This window comes from Lepidochelys kempii, chromosome 1, assembly GCF_965140285.1.
Source record: "Lepidochelys kempii isolate rLepKem1 chromosome 1, rLepKem1.hap1, whole genome shotgun sequence".
NCBI classification, from domain to species: Eukaryota; Metazoa; Chordata; order Testudines; family Cheloniidae; genus Lepidochelys; species Lepidochelys kempii.
The window spans coordinates 244,622,507-244,644,344 of NC_136380.1; the positions used below are offsets into that span (position 1 = coordinate 244,622,507).

The 21,838-nt window shown below is 42.6% G+C and overlaps 1 protein-coding gene across 9 annotated transcripts in view; it reads right to left on the reverse strand.

Annotated features, from left to right (window-relative positions):
• Positions 1 to 640: 640 nt before the first annotated feature.
• The window catches only part of CAPRIN2 (caprin family member 2), a 73,981-nt gene continuing 52,783 nt past the window's right edge, over positions 641 to 21,838 (reverse strand). For 6 of the 9 annotated variants that reach the window (XM_073321318.2, XM_073321344.2, XM_073321361.2 and 3 more), the window contains 6 exons: positions 19,680 to 19,832; positions 10,006 to 10,189; positions 6,184 to 6,366; positions 5,006 to 5,106; positions 3,475 to 3,541; positions 641 to 1,554 (listed from right to left, as the gene is read on the reverse strand). In XM_073321318.2, the coding sequence (XP_073177419.2) occupies positions 986 to 1,554; positions 3,475 to 3,541; positions 5,006 to 5,106; positions 6,184 to 6,366; positions 10,006 to 10,189; positions 19,680 to 19,832 (1,257 nt within the window). In that variant the 3' untranslated portion in view covers positions 641 to 985. The other 3 variants (XM_073321378.2, XM_073321310.2, XM_073321369.2) reach the window with 2 other exon arrangements.

Consider the following 21,838-nt stretch of genomic DNA (forward strand, 5'->3'; position numbering starts at 1 on the left):
AACAACTTAGGAGTTTGCAGCACTTTTGGGCTTTCAAGTGTGATTTTGGGTTACATACACCACAGTGGAGTTTTACCCTCTATACAGCACTTAACACTGGTTTCAAGTCTGCAATTCAATACAAGGAATATCAGAATGAAAGGAATATACAGAACAAATTATTAGGGGGCTAAAGAACTGTTAAGTTTAAGACTCTGAAGCGTATTAACTGGCTAGGTGATGACTAAAGGGAGGCTGAAGTGAACATCCCTTGAAAAATTTAGAGGGATATAACTATATTACCTGGGATATCTAAAAATAAAATTTAAGAACAATGAAACATTTAGATTGAATCAAAAGCAATTTCTTAATGGAAAGATCTAGAAGTTAATACCAGCAACAGGAGTGTGCAAGCCACTACTTTGATTCATTGAGCACTGGAAAGGACAGAGGTCTGGAGAACATACAGCATTGGCAGGGGGAACAATGAGCCAATGGTCTCTTCCATCTAAAGAATTCAACAATTCAAGCACAGTTTCCTAAAATTCAGGGTGAAGACTAATTTTCATGATTAAAAATACAATATATTTCACACCACAAGCTAGTGGACCAGGTTTCTGGCTAGAGTTGTATAATAAAAACATTATAAAAAATACTAAAATGCATATTAATTTGTTTTATTGAGGCACAACAAGGCATTGTGAATAGCCCATACTTGAGGCAATTATATCAGTAGTGTAGTAAGCTGGACATCAATACAGTAAAAGGATAAGTGCAAACAATATACATTCACAGCTTAACTAGCAAGGCTACATCACAATTGATAAAGTGCCAAATTAGTGCTGATTCAGTAACCCGATCCAGGATTTCACCTTGCAAAACAGGACCACCATCTCCCAGATAATGGAACCTTATTTCTATGAAATCGGTATTAAGTGCAAAGCTAGTTTTTCCCCCCCTCCACCAATTTGTTTGGAGCAGCTTTTTTGTAAACATTACATGGATTTCAGTCTTGATACAGAAGGTATCCTGAAAAGGTAGAATATTTCCAACTACTTCCATAGATAGCACCCCGATGCAGACGTAACCAGATCTGGTCCCCTTGGAAAAGCTGTAGGACAGCATGGTTGCTAGCTGTTTCATGGTCTGGAGCCCCATCATTGGCATATGCAGACACTAGGACTTCTTCATTCTTCATAAGGTTTACATACAGTGGAACATTCACAGCCAGCTTCAGCATGTGGAAGATGAAGACATACGTGCCATTCACTGGACAATTAAACCTACCAAGCTGAATATCAAAAGTTTCTCCAAGGTTATTCAGCAGAAGGTCAAATGCGATGGGCTGATCTAGAGTTCCAGGGGCCAAGTTAGATGTTCTTGCAGCAGAAAAGGCAACTCTCATCTGGTGCGGGAGAGGATAAACGTGCACTGGCAGTATGGTGGCAGCTTGGCTTGTCACTGGCATGTCAACAGGGGTGATGCTGCGGGAGTCTCCCTGCCCAGAGTCCCCACTATTAAAGGTTTCATTGTCTCTTTCTGGACTGCTCACCTGAGAAGAATCACTCCATCCTGCTGTTAAAGATCATTAGCAACGGTAAATGAGTCTTAGATTGGACAGAAAGATAATTTTCAAAGTGCAGGTTTAAGGTTAAGAACTGAAAGTTTCTGTATATATAAACATACTGCAATTATTACAAGAATAAATAGTCAATGGAGCCTTGCGAGAACAACCAACTTTAGTCACTGTCAAAATTATCTTGCTAAACAAATGACTGTTGATTACTCACTATTCTCTTTCTCCACACCCTAAAGGATATATCGCAGCAGCTATAAATACAGCTTTAGCTGAACTATTTGCCATGTAGGATTAATCCCAAAGTGGCGTACCCCAGTTGTTGAAGATTCTCAGAGTAGGGGATGTTTATTTTTACTGACTAGCTCTAAGTCTTATGGTGACCAATTGGAGGATTAAGGTTTCAGAAGCACCCCTCCTCTTAAGCTTTCAGGAGGAGATATGAAAGCTAAATTAGTTTGATAATCTGAAATCAGTCCTACTGTGTCCTGATGGCTTACTCTGGACAAATATGGAATGCAATCCTACTGTCATGGATATGAGAAGTGTGTTAATCGGAAACTGAACCATATTCAAGCAACTTCCTGCACCCTGCCAAAAAAGGTAAAAGACTACATTAGCTGTTCATTCAAGTGCCAGAAAGTTTTAAGATGCAGTACACTGATAGAACATGAGATGAATGTAATACTAGTGGGTTTTGTAAACACAAGTCACCTCAAATGTTCAAGGCAAATTCTGTTTTTCCTACAAGATAACTTAAAATGTTAGTTTATTTAGTATAAACCAAAGTTATATCAATTCCATTAGTAACACTAACTGAAATAGTATACTGTCTCAGTCCTCTGCTACAAGATTGTTTGAGTCTCCGGTTCTCTTTTAGTCATCTGGTTTCCTCAATTCCCTTCTTCTGAAGTACTCTCTACCATGAGTTCTACCTCGAGTTCTACCTGATGAGCAATTTTCTTCCTGTCTATTTTCTCATCTGTAACCTAAAACAAGAAACTTTAAGGATTTCACGATCAGATCTTAGTTCTAAAGTTGCTGACCTGGTAATACTAGCTTTTCTATAGCTTTCAAAACCAAAATTGTGTTTTTAAAGTAAACAATTAAGATTTTGGTCTGCAGCCCACTCCCTCACTTATTTCATGCCCAGCAATAAAAAGCAGGGATCTCTTCCCTTCACTCACAGCAAGCTTATTTTCCCCCACCCTATAATGTTTTAGTCTATTTTTTTCTGATACAGACTATCCTATTAGTACTCAAAAATTTCAGGATCAGTAAGGTTGAGTTTCAAAAGCTATTTGTTTAGTGTTTATATTCCAACCTGGAGAGAAGTTACGCTGCATCTAAAATGACAGCTTCACACTGAAAGCTATTTCCCATATAAGCGTAACCCTGCCCACGTTTTGGGGATCCATATTTGCTAGCCAGCTTACCTACAGACAGATGCTAAGATTGTGCATATATAGCCAATACATACATACATACATACACACACACACACACACACACACTCTTAGCTGGCCAACCAAGACTTGAGGGAAATCGGATTAGCTATCAGATCACAGGGTGCCAGTTTTGCATCCTGTGAATATTTCTATTAATCTTAAATAAAGTTTTCTACTTCTATTCACACTGCAGATGTGGAGATATGAAAGACCATTAGATCTGTCAGAATTAAAAACTGTTCTAGTTGCAAAATCTTTAGTGCTTGCAATGATTTATTAGCCAGGGAGGACTGCCAGACTGGAGATCCCAGACAAAAAGTTTAGTGCTCACTTTGAAACGGATTTTTACTTGGGAACAGCAGAAGTTTGATCCAAGTTATATTTGACCCCTATGCCTTTTTTACCATTACATATTCAGAATTGCATTTTAAGATTTTATGCACATGGTTGGAGATATCATGTTAGCCTTACCTCTTGAGTTTGATCGAGGACCGCCAGTTACTCCGCCTCGTTTATAGCACTGCTGGTAATTAACATCCTAGAAGGAACAAAAGTATTAGTTAGTACTCCTAACTATCTTAAGAATGAGACTACCAACTAGAAAGTTAGCATTCTGTAGCACAGGCAATTAACTTTTAGTTTGCTTAGAGAGTTAATCAGTATACGCTTGGGGATTGTTTATTTTTGACATAAAAAAATATACACATGATCATAAATTGCTTTTCATATGTCCAGAGGCTAAGTCAATACTGACAGATCAACTTCCTATTTGTGAAACTCCAGCCATTCAGTCTACCCTCTTAGGTACTGCAGTGTTCTTGAAACTTAATACAGGCTCTGTTGAGCCAGTGAAGAACAGATTTCACAGCAGAGCATCCTCCTGTCTACCACTATGCACCTGCAGCTCCTTAAACTTCAGAGAACCACCCCTGGCATATTAGCCTGAGCATCCCAGACATCAGGCGTTGGAACAACGTTCAATATAACCAGGACCCAAACCATGTGGGGATTTAAAGTCAATACAGTATTTCCATTTGCAATTCAGTGTAAGTCAAACTAGTGACATTCGAACATGGTTCCATATGAGTAGTGCTACTTAAGATGACCAGTCAATCAATGATAGCCCCTGGTACAGCACATTACTTTCATTCCATTCCAACAAGGCATAAATAATTTGGCAGTCTGTTATCAAGAGGAATCTCAGTAGCTGTGTGTAGATGGAGACAGTATTTGCTACTGGTGCTCATAGGAACCCAGAAGCAGAAGACCATGCTGGGGTAGGCATTCCTCCCAACACAGGGAGCAGATGCATGTTTTAAATCCACCAGCCCTACCCACTTTGAACTTCAGCCAACTTGCTTTCCTCTAGATTGGGAAAGCAAGCTGGCATTGGGAAAGATACTATTCCATTCAAACTGGAATTAAGATGACATGAAGGGTCCTACAATCCAAACTGTACAGTTTTCCTGCGCCCTCAATAGAGCACAGAATGACAATACAAACCCATGGCAGATTAGCATAGTGGTTGTCTGTCTAATGCAACCTTCTGAAAAATGGAAATAAGCAATTTTGTTTTTCCCCTGAAGAATGTGCAAGCAAGAAAATTGCCTCATATTTGTCAGTTTTCTGATGCCAACAGCATCTAACCTGCTTGGAGAGAACACAGACCATTCAATGTATGTTATCTTCAGTCTAAAAATCAAACTACAAGGGGTCCTGAAAGAATTCCTCCACTTCAACATCCTGTTTGCGCTGTGTCAGGAAGGCAAGCCTCAGGTCTAAACCTAGTTGTCAGCCAAGATTAGTAGGTAGAGATCAGATTTTACAAAGCATTTAGCAGAAGAGGCATCTGAAACAATAGTAAAACAGCACTGTGTATTGTACGAAAAAAAATTTGCATTATAAAATTTGAACTCACTTCCTAGTTTGTAGCCAAACCTTGTTAACTTCCTGCAAAATGTAGGACACATGAAAGCTACAAGAAAGAAAAGTAAATCCTTACCCTTTGAGAATATGGAATTCCAGGATAATCTCTACCAGCGAACTGCAGCTGGCCGTAGTTGCCATTAGGTATTGACGGGGATCCTCTATAAGCATCAAAACCTGCTCAAAATATAAAATTAAAATGCCAGAGTCAGTTTATGTTACCAACATTCAAATAAGAATTTTCCTTTAGGGACTGTCAGCATCAATTTTTTAAAAACAGTTTACAAAATGTGCGCATGCACAATTTATTCCATATTTCAGAGCAGCTTTGTGTTTAAGTCAAACGCATGGCATAATCATGGATGTCAAAATTAAAACTCATTAACAGCGTTTTATTAGAACTCATTTATTCCAGACATGGTTGGTCTGCAAGAGTCTCCATTACATTAACAGTTTCTGAACTTACAAAACTAGCACCCAGACACAAGAGTGTCCTTGTAAGTATTATCCAGACTGGCTCTGCCATTAAAGTGATTGAGTATGTTGGACTTGCAGAAGATGCAGGACTTTAAAGCAACACCCAGACACTGCACTTTGCCAAAATGAACTACCGTAATCATAAACTGGTGACAAGTTCTTACACTGCTACAAGACGAAGCCAGTTGTAGTTATAAAGTGAACACTAAACTACTCAGATGAGCATAGTAAGCTACTAGTACTAGGAAAACCAAAGCAGTACCAGCAACTAATGAGGTTCCTTCATAGAAAATGAGGATTCAGACTCAAATTGATAAAGTGTAATACTTTATCCTTTGTTCAATCTGCCAAAGTCCATGTAATCACAAACTGTAGGACCATACTCTATAGCAGAATTGTCAAACATGTGACTCAGGCCAGAACCGGCCCCCAAGTGCCTCTCCTTTCAGCTCTCTCCATCCCTCTCCAAAGTAATCCAGTAATCCTGTTTACTACTAGTTCAGAGGGGTACAGAGGAGAGTTGAGGAGTGTGCTCATGCCTGTTGAAACACAGGCAGTTGAGCCCCTCTTACAAGCCCCCTCTGGGCTCTTTAGCATTTTGTAGTAATTGGCAGAGGAGTATTAATGTTTCACATACATTATGTTACACTTTCCTAATTTCAATGCTATTAGCTCTTAGGATTAATGCACAGAAGTATCTGGTTCTAGGGCTATATCCCCTACTATAGCTAGAATTGATCCTTTCACCGGGGGGGTGGGAAGCAAGTGAAAGTATACCTTTGTATCCACCAGGGGAACGATATGAATTGGTCAGTGATCTCCCACCTCTGGCAGATCCTCTAACAGATCCACGACTATTGAGATAAGGCTGAGTGGGTCTGGCGAAAATAGTCTGTGCTGGATAAAAGGCAAGGCTGCCATTGCTTACAGGAACAGCTCCATCAGGTTGATAATTAACTGCTTAAGAAAGGAAAAAAATTAAAAGAAATGAGACACAGAATTACCATACCTATAAGTTATTTCAGCATTGAAATTAATACTGGATGGAAGCTCTAAATCCAGTATGTTTTACAGCATTTATTTCCTGCACTAAAAATAAGAAATAAATAATGTTCCTCCCATTAGTCCCACAGAAAGTTTTTGTGCCATACCTTTCACCATTGAACAGAACTGATGAATAAGGTATAAAACTGTTACAAAGTACCACTATTCAAGCACCCTACTTCTCAGAAGAATCAGGTTGAACCCATTCTGGACAGATTCAAGCCAGGTCTGTTCAGAGTGCCTTGCTATATATTTCTCCTGTAACAAGCCATGACAAATTGAGTCCATATATAGACATTTAAGAGTTATTCATTGTTTTAAGCTAGCACTGTCCTCCTGTTAGGTGATAGCATACTAAGTTTGGCAGCCACAGTACACCATGAATACTTTTGGTGCATAAATGAGAGCTAGTTAGCTGATGCTCAGTCCAGGTCAGAGTGAGGTGATGCTGCTAAGATTAGCGGAAACAACTAGATATAGTGAGCCCAGTCTTCTCTGATCAAGGTTGTTTTCCCAGCATGTGTTACTAATCTTTGCAGCTAGGGAATCCAACCACCCCAACATTGCAGCGCCCAGGAATGCCCATCATTGTGCCTGGCCACAAGATTGACTTAAGATCCAGCCCTTGCTACAGTGGTCCATGTCTGTCACCTCAACATTGCATGATTTGAAGGTATTCTATATAGGGCTACCCCATGGATCAATCCAGAAACTTAAGCTGGTGGAGTAAGTGGTGGCTAACCTATTAAATGGTATTTCTCAGTTGCAGCACATGACACCAATGTCCCATGATCTGCACTACTTTCCTACTGGTTTCTGGCTTGACCTGTCAAGCCCTAAATAACTGGGGATATTTGCTATGCGAGACTACTGTGTCTCATGCAGGGCCATCCCTAGCTATTTTGGTGCCCTCCGCAGGGGGGGTTGGCCACTTCCTGTGGGAAGTGGAGTGACCCAGCCCCAGCCTGTTCTGCTCCCCTGGCTCCCAGCAAGTGCTGGGGGGCATTTCCCCCCACCCCCCAAGCCTGGGAGCCAGGAGAGCAGAGCAGGCTGGGCCTGGGACCCCACACAGCCCCCCCCCCCCGGTGGAGGCCTGGGGCCCCAGGCTGCTCCGCTCCCCTGGCTCAGGCTTGGGGATGAGGGGGGGAACCGCTCCCCAGCACTCGCCAGCAGCACAGCTGGGAGCCAGGGGAGTGGAGCAGGCTGGGGCTGGGTCATTCCACTTACCACACAGTGAGTGCAAGGTCAGGCCTGGCTGCAATCTTCAGGGGAGTGGGGGCGGGGCTGGGGCCTGGGAAGAGCCAGAGCAGGGGCTGGAGCAGCATGCAGCTGTGCAGGACACCAGGAAATTTGGTGCCCCAAATTTCCTGGTGACCTATGCAGCTGCGTGCTTTGTGTATGGGTAAGGACGGGCCCTGGTCTCATGTTATGCTTGCCAATTACAACCACCAAGAACACTTGATTCCCTTGGATTTACGTGGGGCTAGTGGTAGAATGTTCTCAACTCTGGAATGAAGTTTTGTTGGATCTGTGCAGGCTACAGTGGAAGTGGGTTTCTAAAGGGAATCAGATTTATGGGGGAGGGAGTTTTATGCTCTTTAATTTTGCTTTTTGGAATATATAGCAGGAGTGCCTTGAGGCTTGATAGATGCCCTTGGTTTTTATACAAAAACCAAGAAATTTGTCAAGATTTCTACTTGTCAAAACAGAAAAGACTGAGTTTGTGCAATCCCTGTTTCAGACAGGTTTAAGAACAAAGCTCTGTCCTTGGTTGCACATAGTATCTCAGAGGTCAAAGGCAACTGTAAATGCTTATCTGAGTGCACAGTTTGAATGACTTTATTACTGACAAGTCAGTGTCAACTTCATATGCAACAGATTCCTGATTTGCCTTTGAACTTAGTGATGCTTCTGTTTACAATCTGAAATTTAAAAATCTTCCAGCTCAGATTTGCTTCAGTCTGGACTGGGACTTGCAAGAACATCCTACCATGGCTTAAGAACCTCCCTCTTAATTACTCCTTAAACATAATACAGAGACTCTTGGTATTTCTATCTCTATGGAGACATAAAACCTTAGATTTATGGGGGAGATTCAGTTACAAATTATGACAATTTTCATATTGTGTATCAACTATTTTATTTATCCATCCATGTTCTACATTTTACCTCCATGAAAATAGTGGCAAAGGTAGCAACATTTAAGTTGGGAGTTCTTAGAAGGCTTTCCTGTTTACCTCCTCCAATATCATTAGGCCATACATTTAGTATTTGGTCTTCAGTGCAAAATAGCTCTCCCCTCACTGCCACTACCTCTGTTCCCAGGACCTTTCCAGCTAATACGAGTTATGTAGAAGAGTTCCCCAAAAAGCACACTACAAGAGTAAAAAAATTCCCCCCCTCCCTGCCAAAACGTTGAAAATACGAGTTTAATCCTTAAGACAGAAGCCTCTATCTTAGAGATAAAAGAACTCTGAGGGCAAATGGAAATCATGTAACACTAAATTTGTTACCTTTAATACTACCAATGTACCATCTGTACCATACTTATTCCTGCACAAAGTAGTTCAAGGCATTTCAAAGTTAGAAACAAATACTGCAACAGATATCTTACAAAAGGTTACAGTCTCATACTGGAGATTCCAGACAGACTAGTCCTAACTAACAGTTCACTGCTATCACACAAAATTAAATACCACTCCTCGGTGACTAAATCTGCCTACTGGGAATTTTACACAATCATACAGAGATGAAATTGTATCTGCAACCAGTGTGTGCATGTTCACTGTTTAGAACAGGGGTCGGCAATCTTTCAGAAGTGGTGTGCCGAGTCTTCATTTCTTCACTCTAATTTAAAGGTTTTGCATGCCAGTAATACATTAACATTTTTAGAAGGTCTCTAAGTCTAATATACAATTAAACTATTGTTGCATGTAAAGTAAATAAGTTTAAATGTTGAAGAAGCTTCATTTAAAATTAAAATGCAGAGTCTGCCGGACCAGTGGCCAGGACCTGGGCAGCGCGAGTGCCACTGAAAATCAGCTCGTGTGGCGCATTTGGCACGTGTGCCATAGGTTACCTACCCCTGGTTTAGAACAGACCTTTTCACCAGGTTAGGGATTCAGGTTTCAAAATAGTACACTTCAGCAAACACTCAAACAGGTCACCTTGAATTACAATTCTACTCCAAGAAGTGACTGTCAAAATGATCATTTGCTCATTTGATTTGGGCAAATTTACTTTGTGTACAAGTAACTCGTTTCAGACTGCTAGCCCTGCGAACTCCAATTGGGACTGAAAGTCAGGCTGGGTACTCTTTCACACCGTGAGAGCAATCTGGACTGGTTATGAATGACAGCAATATGGTCAATTGCACAGCCTTAACAGAATAAAAGCTGAACTCCATTTTACCTGTATTGCACCTGCAGGGGATTACTGGACTAAAAGCAGTAGAGGTTCAGGAGCATATTAATGGATCGAAGTGTCAGTTTGATAGTCACTTCAGTCTAGAGGGTCACTTAAAAGATACAGCCATGTACAAAGAATTTTCCTTACCTGTTGGCAAAGCTTCTTGTGAATGAGAGTTTTGCTCTGCAACATGAGTGGACTGTAATTGGCACTGAGGAGGAGTTTGTGTACTTGCTGTAGAAAAACTCTGGTTATATCCTGCAGAGTATGAGGAGTCATCTTTTATTTCCTGCTCTTTACGTGGAGGCAGGGGTGCATTCACCTTAAATACCTGGAAAAAGTAGGTTTTATTTAAGCAAAAGCTTAACTGTTAACACTTCACCATTTATACTCCAGTAGCACCTAAAGACTCAGCATTCAGGGCCTAATTGTGCTACACCCTCTACATGTCCCCTAGTAGGTTAGAGTTCATGCCCTGAAGAATATCTAGTCTATTTAGACTAAATGTGGGAGTTAACCCTATTTTAGATACAGGGACTGGAGGCACAGTGACTAGCCCTCTATCACCAGGTCAGTCTGTCAGAGCCTTGACTTCAGCTCAGATCTCCAAGCCCTAGTCCAGTGCCTTACCCAAGCTCCCTGCCCTGACCCCTCACCTTTTTCCAACCACCACACATTAACCTTTTAAAGTTCCTACTATAATGTTTAGTTATTGCTGGCAATAGCCTGCTTTTACTAAACTCACTGAAACCCAAATCCTGATCCAGAGATGTACTACAACCTCAGTGAATAGTCTCACTACTGGGATTCCCATCACCACCTGAGTTAGACAATTTTCAGTTGAGAAACAGGTTCTTGGCAGCTAACCACATGCACGCAGCTTTTCTGCTTTCATTTTTACTACACATATATACTAACCAAGCAGAGGCAGTTCTCTTCTGAGGCTGTCCTTTTCTGAATAGCTGCCAGAACACAAGCTGTTTGATGCTTAGTGTCAGTCCTAAAAATGCTTAAAACATTCCCAAAAGAATGATGCATGGACAAGTTCAGAATCTCAAAAGGAAGATTTATTTGACCTTTAGCAATACTAGTAGTGAAAACATTACCAGTGTCTTGTAAAGTGGCTGGGCACTACAAGGACCTTTATCATCTTCAGTGAGACAAAAAATTCAAAATTGTACCCAACCGGCAAGCACTTCAGCTTCTATTTTAACTGCAAATCACATATTAAGGTAGCCATCTATCCTATGGTACAGTGACAAATATACTATGAAATGTGGGAGACCGCTTGAATGGTTAAAGGCAAGCCAGGCAGTCTGTATTAGAAAGCAAACTACTCTGCCATCTATATGAAGGTCTGTCACTATACTGAGATTATGCAATTTGAAATTCTTTTGGGCTGGGACAGAGTATAAGAAATAAAAAACAACTATTGGCCAATAAGGTATAATAATAAAATAATAATAATCCAGGGGAAAGCAGCAAGGCCATTATTTCTCTTTTATAGATTACCTATAATTCCACAAGATGTTAGGATGGCAGAGATTCCCAGCCACCAGAAACCAACCACTAGCTCATGAGGATAAAGCAATGTGAAATCTAAACCCATCTCATGGATGAGTCATTATCTTCAGCACTAAAATTCAGGCTGCACAAAGTGTTTATGGCTCTCATGCTTCTCTCAGTGGCTCTGAAGTCCCGAGACTGATAATAGTTGTGATGTTGCACCCCATAATGCTTTATAGAAATATGCTTATGAGTGTAAATATGAAATAACTGGAATATGTTTTATGCTAGATATGCCATGTAACATCTCTGCAAAGGTTATGATCTACTGCATATTTTCATCCTATTTGTATGCATGTATCATTTTTGTATTTGAAGTTAGGAATATTGCCTATGTACTTGTTTGATTTTAAATAGCCTCAGTGCAGCATTTGGTCAGCTTCTTGAGAAAAGACTATTCTCAGTAAGTGCCCAGTCAATGAACTTTGAGAGATGCCAATCCATATCCGAGCTTCCCTAGCAATGTGGCTCAGCCTGTAAAGAACCACGTCATGCATGGACAAGTGACTTGCCCATGTGATTCCAAAACTCCATCTTGTAGCCGGATTCTGAATAGGAGAGATGGGGTCTCCACCCACAAGAGAGTATTAAGCCCCTGGGAACTCCCCCATTTTGTCTTCAGCTCGCTCAAGAGATAGCCTCTCCACCCCAAAGGATACCTGAAAGAAACTGGAACAAAGGACAGTAACTACGGGGGTGTGAGTGATTGCTGGACCCAGACTAGAAGGAGGCTAGTCTGTTAAAGAAGCTTATTGGAACATCTGAGGGTGAGATTTACCTGCATTTACCTTCCTACTGTATTAGGCTTAGACTTGTGTGTTTTATTTTATTTTGCTTGGTAATTCACTTTGTTCTATTACTTGGAACCACTTAAATCCTACTTTTTGTATTTAATAAAATCCTTTTTACTTATTAACCCAAAGTATTAATACCTGGGGGGGCCAAACAGCTGTGCATCTCTATCAGCGTTATGGAGGGCGAACAATTTATGAGCTTACCCTGTATGAGCTTTATACAGGGTAAAAGAGATTCGGGGTTTGGACCCCACTGGGAGCTGGGTATCTGAGTGCTGGAGACAGGAACACTTCTTATACTGTTTTCAGTTAAGCCTGCAGCTTGTGGAGGACGTGGTTCTGACTTGGATCTGTGTTTGCAGCAGGCAAGCGTGTCTGGCTCAAACAAGGCAAGGTGCCCAAGTCCCAAGCTGGCAGGGTAAACTGACTCAAAGGTAGTCTAGGCCCATCAGGTGGCAGTCCCAAAGGGGGTTTCTGTGACCCAAGCAAGCGGTCACAATAGTAATGGGCATGGGGATGCTGCCTGAAGGAAGACTATTTCCTTCTTGGGGCTGGAATGCACAGTTCAAAAAAAAAAATTCAGTCACCCTGGAGTCCTTTAGGGAATGGAGGACCTCATTCATTTTGAAAATAAAGCTAATTTACCCTCAAAGGGAAGATCCTCAATAGTAGTTTGGACAGCCCTGGAAACAGGGGAAAAAAGAAGCTAGGAGGATCTTCTGTTTGCCTTTCCAGAATCTGAGCATATACTAACTGACCTGACTGGGCTGAGCTAAGCTATACTGCCTCTTTCAGGAGGGGGATCTAACCCTGGAAAGGGCAGAAAATGTAGGCTTGCACGAATACAGCTGTACACTCCAGAGCATCCAGGGCTAATACAAATGTAAGTACTAGGATGGGGCACATAAGGATAGTAGGAGGGATTTTTTTTCTGGTTTCAGAGTAGCAGCCGTGTTAGTCTGCATTCGCAAAAAGAAAAGAAGTACTACTGGCACCTTAGAGACTAACCGATTTGAGCATAAGCTTTCGTGAGCTACAGCTCACTTCATCGGATGCATTCAGTGGAAAATACAGTGAGGAGATTTACACACACACACCCCCCCCCATGAAAAAAATGGGTGTTATCATACACATTGTAAGGAGAGTGATCACTTAAGATGAGCTATTATCAGCAGGAAGGCGGGGGGGGAGAAAACCTTTTGTAGTGATGATCAAGGTGGGCCATTGCCAGCAGTTAACAGGAACGTCTCAGGAGCAGTGGGGGGGGGAAAATAAACATGGGGAAATAGTTTTACTTTGTGTAATGACCCATCCACTCCCAGTCTCTATTCAAGCCTAAATTAATTCCAATACAGCAGTCTCTCGGAGTCAGTTTTTGAAGTCTTTTTGTTGTAATATTGAGACCTCTAGGTCTGTAATCGAGTGACCAGAGAGATTGAAGTGTTCTCTGACTGGTTTATGAATGTTATAATTCTTGACATCTGATTTGTGTCCATTTATTCTTTTACATAGAGACTGTCCAGTTTGACCAATGTACACGGCAGAGGGACATTGCTGGCACACGATGGCATATATCACATTGGTAGATGTGCAGGTGAACGAGCCTCTGATAGATTTCCACTCAAATCAGCCACACTATCAACTTCATGAAAAAACTTGTACAGATACAGACAGACAACTTCCTTTCCAAATGCAAACAGATGGACATCATACCAAAAGGACTGAAGATAAAAAATCCATTACAATCTACATACCACACAGACTATGCTGACAGCTTGTGCCACACACTCTCAAAGAAACTGCGGAACCACCTGATCAACATCCGCTACAGCAAACAGGGAAAGATTAAGAATGAGCTCTCAAAACTGGATACTCTCATAAAAAAAATCTTCCACACAAACTTCCTCATGGCTGGACTTTACAAAAACTAGACAAGCCATTTACAACACACACTTTGCTTCTCTACAAAAGAAAAAGGACACTAAACTATCTAAACTACTACATGCCACAAGAGGCCACAGCAATGGTTCCCTTAACCCACCCAGCAATATTGTCAATCTATCCAACTATACTCTTAGGACAGATTCTTCTGCTGGGCTATCTCGGGGCCTCTCCTTCTGCCCCTCCACCCCCACGAACATGATACAGTTCTGTGGTGACCTAGAATCCTATTTTCGACGTCTCCGACTCAAGGAATATTTCCAACGCACCTCTGAACATCATACTAATCCACAGAGACCTTCCTACCAACACTACAAAAAGGATTCTAGGTGGACTCCTCCTGAACGTCGAAACAGATTGGACTTCTACATAGAGTGCTTCCATCGACGTGCACGGGCTGAAATTGTGGAAAAGCAGCATCACTTGCCCCATAACCTTAGCCGTGCAGAACACAATGCCATCCACAGCCTCAGAAACAACTCTGACATCATAATCAAAAAGGCTGATAAAGGAGGTGCTGTCATCATGAATAGGTCGGAACATGAACAAGAGGCTGCTACGCAGCTCTCCAACACCACTTTCTACAAGCCATTACCCTCTGATCCCACTGAGTTACCAAAAGAAACTACACCATTTGCTCAAGAAGTTCCCTGAAAAAGTACAAGAACAAATCCGCACAGAGACCCCTGGAACCCCGACCTGGGGTATTCTATCTGCTACCCAAGATCCATAAGCCTGGAAATCCTGGGCCCCCCCCCCCCATCATCTCAGGCATTGGCACCCTGACAGCAGGATTGTCTGGCTATGGAGACTCCCTCCTCAGGCCCTAAGCTACCAGCACTCCCAGCTATCTTCGAGACACCACTGACTTCCTGAGGAAACGACAATCCATCGGTGATCTTCCTGAAAACACCATCCTGGCCACTATGGATGTAGAAGCCCTCTACACCAAATTCCACACAAAGATGGACTACAAGCCATCAGGAACAGTATCCCTGATAATGTCACGGCAAACCTGGTGGCTGAACTTTGTGACTTTGTCCTCACCCATAAACTATTTCGCATTTGGGGACAACGTATACCACCACACCACATGATCCATCGTCTACAGCCAAGCTCTGTGATACAACCGCATTTGCTCCAACCCCTCAAACAGAGAAACACTTTCAAGATCTCTATCAAGCATTCTTACAACTACAATACCCACCTGCTGAAGTGAAGCAATAGATTGACAGAGCCAGAAGAGTACCCAGAAGTCACCTACTACAGGACAGGCCCAACAAAGAAAATAACAGAATGCCACTAGCCATCACCTTCAGCCCCCAACTAAAACCTCTCCAACGCATCATCTAGGATCTACAACCTAGCCTGAAGGACGACCCATCGCTCTCACAAATCTTAGGAGACAGGCCAGTCCTTGCCTATAGACAGCCCCCCAGCCTGAAGCAAATATTCACCAGCAACCACATACCACACAACAGAACCACTAACCCAGGAACCTATCCTTGCAACAAAGCCTGTTGCCAACTGTGTCCACATATCTATTCAGGGGACACCATCATAGGGCCGAATCACATCAGCCACTCTATCAGAGGCGCGTTCACCTGCACTTCTACCAATGTGATATATCCCAACATGTGCCAGCAATGCCCCTCTGCCATGTACATTGGTCAAACTGGACAGTCTCTACGTAAGAATAAATGGACATAAATCAGATGTCAATAATTATAACATTTATAAACCAGTCGGAGAACACTTCAATCTCTCTGGTCACTCTATTACAGACCTAAAGGTCTCAATATTACAACAAAAAGACTTCAAACACAGACTCCAACGAGAGACTGCTGAATTGGAATTAATTTGCAAACTGGATACAATTAATTTAGGCTTGAATAGAGACTGGGAGTGGATGGGTCATTACACAAAGTAAAACTATTTCCCCGTGTTTATTTCCCCGCCCCAACCCCCCACTGCTCCTCAGACGTTCCTGTTAACTGCTGGCAATGGCCCACCTTGATCACTACAAAAGGTTTTCTCCCCCGCCGGCCCGCCCTCCTGCTGGTAATAGCTCATCTTAAGTGATCACTCTCCTTACAATGTGTATGATAACACATTTTTTTCATGGTGTGTGTGTATAAATCTCCTCACTGTATTTTCCACTGAATGTATCCGATGAAGTGAGTTGTAGCTCATGAAAGCTTATGCTCAAATAAATTGGTTAATCTCTAAGGTGCCACAAGTCCTCCTTTTTTTCCTGTTAGCCCAAGGTAGTTGCCTGCTGACTGAGTCCTCCCCTGAATCCCTAGTCAATTCCCACTCTGCTACCCAAAGGGAGGATGGAGCAGGAAGCATGTGATTGAGATACAATAGGGAATCCTCTATGGGGATGAAGGGAAGGAATTATATCTAGCTACATCCTTCCTTTTGATATTTGAGGCGGCTTGCATAGTGTGCTCCAGCAGGAACAATTTTAAGCAAGCCTCTCCAGCACTGAATCTGTTTAGGGAAGGCATGATACATGGAAAAAAAGTCACCCAGGAATACATTAATCTTCTAGGCATAATAGGTATCGGATTAAGCAGTGTCAACTTCAGACAAGGGGCAAATTTTGTTTCAAGGATTTTGTCTCTGCTATACAGACCCTCTGTAGGGTAGAGAGCATCTAGCCTCAAAGTATCTCAGGGGTTTTTTTTTGCCAGTGGGCAAGAAACTAACACTGCTAACACTACTACTACTACAACACCACTAGCATGATGCAGAGAAGCAGAATGACAAAATGGCAGGGGTTCTATATAACTGCCGTAGCTGGTAAGAAGGAATTGAGGAAGTTGGGCCTGTTCCACCCTTTATGCCCATGGATAGAATGCCACAGGGGCATCTAGGACACAGCTCCAACTAACTGCTGGCCAAGAGAATGTGATCTCAGGCACATGAAGAAAGGAATCCATGTGAACAATCATTTGAAGCATGCCTTTCAGGCATCTCCAGTTTTCCTTCCCTTCATATGGTTTAGTTACACCTCTTTCCCAGCAACAGTCAGACTAGACTGAGTTATCTGAAAACAGGGCCAAATCCTTAAACTTTAGGCATGGCTGGACATAGCTCAGTGAACTATAAAACCACTATCTGGGTTGGTCAAATATTTAGGTTTTAACCTTAGTAGAAAACATGCCAACCCCATTATTTGAAAGCAATGCCTTACAGTGGAGTCGAACCTTATGCATGGGTTAGGTTCTAAAAGTCAGCGCATAAGGTGAAAATAGCGTATAGCCAAAGTTACCCTTGAAAATCCCCTAAATTGCCCATAAAGTAAAGTACACACTCCATCACATTAAGATTGGGATCAGCATCCATAGAGCTATGTAGCCATGAGAACGTAAGCCTCGTGTACATGGCCTTGAAACAGCGAATCACACCTTGGTCGAGAGGTTGGAAGATTGAGGTGGTATGGGGGGACGAGAGAGACAGACAGATGACTTTGTATGCACAAACCGGAGTGCTGCAAGGCAGCCAGGAGCATTGTCTATGATCAGCAACACTTTAAAGTCAAGTCCTTTCTCTTCGAGGTACCACTTGACCTCGAGAAACAAAACACTTATGGAACCAATCCAGAAATAATGCTGCCGTCACCCAAGCCTTTTTATTTGTTTGATTGCCAGAACACAGGCAGGAGATTTTTGTTCTTGCCTTTTAGGGAACGGGGATTTGCAGCCCTGTAGAGCAAGCCCAGCTTTATTAAATGCCCCGCCACATTGCCACAAAACAATCAAATGGTCTTTAGCTGCTTTGAAGCCAGGAGCTTGTCTTTCTGATTTCAAAGTATAAGTGCGGTTGGGCATTTTTTTCCCCAAAAGAGCCAGTCTCATCAGCATTAAAAACTTGTTCTGGAAGATAGAAGAAAAGGACTATGATTTTCTTTAATTCTTCAAGGTAGGCTTTTGCTGCTTCTTCATTGGCAGATGCAGCTTCACCAGTACTTCATCAGTGGTGAGCTGGAGCCAGTTTGCACAAACTGGTTGTTAAATTTTGAAGCCGGTTTAGAACCGGTTGTTAAAGGGGTGGCCAGACTTCAGCCCATGGGACTGTCCTGCCTGAGCTCTCTACTGGGGAGGTTCCCCTGTGAATTTTTACACACCTGGCAGCACTCCGAGCCTTCGGCGGCAGGTCCTTCACTCACTCCAGGCCTTCGGCGGCCCTGAAGAACCCACTGCCGAAGTGCCTCCGAAGGCCTGGAGCGAGTGAAGGATGTGCCGCCGAAGGCTCGGAGTGACTGAAAGAACAGTTCTTCAGCTTTGACAGATCACTGGTCTGCATGTTTTTGAGGTTGAAGCAGTTCCTAAAACTGTTAAGCCAACCTTGGCTGGCTTTGAATTCCTTCTCATCAGAAGGCTGTCCCTCTTCAGCGGGAGGTTTGAACAGCGCATAGAGGCTAACTGCCTATTGATGGCAACACATTGCGAGAAAGGCTCACATTTATGGTTCATGTCTTCCAACCATAAGTTTAATGCCTTTTCAGTCTTATCACACACCTGGCTCGTCACCTTAGCAGTTATTGGAGCACTTGATGCCATGGCTTGACGAATCTCTCGAATCTTGATGGCATGAATGCTAGCTTTGTTGCAGCCATATTTAAGTGCTGTGTTGGAGACCAACATACAATCTCTCAACAAGTCAACATAGCCAGTTTTTCCTCCCGCATTCAAACAGATCGCTGTTTCTTCGGTGAGCACCAGATGAAGTAGTTGGCTTGTGTTTAGGGACCATGTTGTATGAAAAATACATACGGTATCTTTAAACACTAGAATCACACTCAGTGCGGCGAGATGCTCACACTATGAGAGGCACGTGGGAACTGAGACCAACTGAGGGAACAGCAGATTCACATCTCCCATACCACGCTCACTCTGGGGCATATGCTCATTGAGTGGAATGGTGGGCAGAATCGCCCGCACTATTTACAGGTATTGTGTTATTTTTCTTTTTTTTGTTGAGTGCGTGTAGTTGAATTCACGCAAGTTAAATGCGCGTATGATGCGACTCACCAGTATTTTGCTACATAGCAACCCCCACTGGTATTTTAAACATGACTGAGCCAATTTACTTTTTAGCAGGTCTCAACTGTGAAAAAGTTTACAAACAAGGGGTCTTAACAGGAATTGAGATTTCATTAGCATATTAGATTAGCAAATTAGGAATTCAGTCACTTGCAACTGCTGGCCTATTATAAATAAAAATTGATAGTTAATGAGCTGTAGTGCTTGATTTTGACCTACACAATGGCTGCAGAGAGCTTCTCAGCTCATGGAAATATCCTACTAATGAAGCACAGAAGGAAAGGTAGGAGCAGCCAAAATTTATGACTAGACAGTCATTGAGAGGTCCTCAGTTATAGTATGAGCTATCAAGTTTTGGGCTGAAACCTGGACGGTGCATTTAATAGTTTTAAGGCTGAAGTAATAATTTGGAAGCATTCTTGTCATGAATGCTTTCCTGTTTACCCTCTACAAGAGATACACTTACAGTCTGCATTGCCTGAAAGGGAGCTGCATTTATGCTAACAGAACTGCTGCTTGCTGGAGGAGACTGAAAGGTTTGCCCCTGTGACACTGGTGACATGGAGGTGCTTGAAGTAGGCAGCGGTGACTGTGGCTCTCTTGGCAGGGGAATAGTTGCCTGAGAAGGGAACAAAAATACATGAGGTCACGTGATAGTTATCAGGGAATAACACAAGAAGTTAGTTTGTTCTAATGCCTAGATTGCTGAATGTCAGCAGTTTCTGCAGGTTGACATTTGGACACAGCAAAACAGAATAGCTTTTGCTTACAATTTCAAATCTTGCTGTGCATCCTCAGCAATCAGTACTTCTATCACAGCCTATTGAGTAAGTGAAAATGTCCATGGACTAGTAAACATACCAATCATCAATTTCCTATGGAAACTACAACATGAACATAAAAGAAAAGGAGGACTTGTGGCACCTTAGAGACTAACCAATTTATTTGAGCTAGTCTCTAAGGTGCCACAAGTACTCCTTTTCTTTTTGAGAATACAGACTAACACGGCTGTTACTCTGAAACATGGACATGGACAGCTTTTTCCACAAGCGAAAGATATTATTAAGTACCTGCCATTGTATAAAGATCTATGTATGCCTCAAAATGTAGAAAGTAGTTCCTTGATCCCAGAGACAGTATAAGTATAGTGACCTCTTTCCCATCAGAAAGGGTCAATGTTTAATTACCAAAGTGGTCAGTACAGTAGTGCTGAAACAGTTTGCTTGGTCAGTTCAGTACCAAGTCAATGCCTATGTTCAAGTACATTAATGCTGCTTAAGCCTCCACACTTGTCCCTTCCAATGCTAAAATGAAGTGATGCAATCAGTGCAGAAAAATGCTTTGGCAGCATATCAGAGCACTGTAGATAGGAAAGACTAATTTAACACTCACCCTAAGTTTCCTATGGAAACTACAACATGGGCAGAGAGGGAAGAGCATCTTTGCTAGCAGGCTGGCTAACCTAGTGAGGAGGGCTTTAAACTAGGTTCACTGGGAGAAGGAGACCAAAGCCCTGAGGTTAGTGGGGACATGGGATACCGGGAGGAAGCATGAGCAGGAGAGCATGAAAGGGGAGTGCTCCTGCCTCATATTAAGAGAGCAGGACAAACCACAAGTTCTCAAGTGCCTATACACAAATGCAAAAAGGCTAGGAAACAAGCAGGGAGAACTGGAAGTCCTGGCACAGTCAAGGAATTATGATGCGATTGGAACAGAGTCTTGGTGGGATAACTCACATGACTGGAGTACTGTCATGTATGGATATAAACTATAAATTCTATCTAGCTACATCCTTCCTTTTGATATTTGAGGAGGCTTGCACAGTGTGCTCCAGGAAGGACAGGCAGGGCAGAAAAGGTGGGGGAGTTGCATTGTATGTAAGAGAGCAGTATGACTGCTCAGAGCTCTGGTATGAAACTGCAGAAAAACTTGAGTGTCTCTGGATTAAGTTTAGACGCATGAGCAACAAGGGGGATGTCGTAGTGGGAGTCTGCTATAGACCACCGGACCGGGGGGGATGAGGTGGACGAGGCTTTCTTCCAGCAACTAACGGAAGTTACTAGATTGCAGGCCCTGATTATGGGAGACTTCAATCACCCTGATATCTGCTGGAAGAGTAATGCAGTGGTGCACAGACAATCCAGGAAGTTTTCGGAAAGTGTAGGGGACAATTTCCTGGTACAAGAGCTGGAGGAACCAACTAGGAGCAGAGATCTTCTTGACCTGCTGCTCACGAACTGGGAAGAATTAGTAGGGGAAGCAAAAGTGGATGGGAATGTGGGCGGCAGTGACCATGAGATGGTCGAGTTCAGGATCCTGACACAGGGAAGAAAGGAGAGCAGCAGCATACAGACCCTGGACTTCAGAAAAGCAGACTGACCACCTCAGGGAACTGATGGGCAGGATCCCCTGGGAGAACAACATGAGGGGGAAAGGAGTCCAGGAGAGCTGGCTGTATTTTAAAGAATCCTTGTTGAGGTTACAGGGACAAACCATCCCAATGTGTAGAAAGAATAGTAAATATGGCAGGCGACCAGCTTGACTTAACAGTGAAATCCTTGCTGATCTTAAACACAAAAAAGCTTACAAAAAGTGGAAGATTGGACAAATGACCAGGGAAGAGTA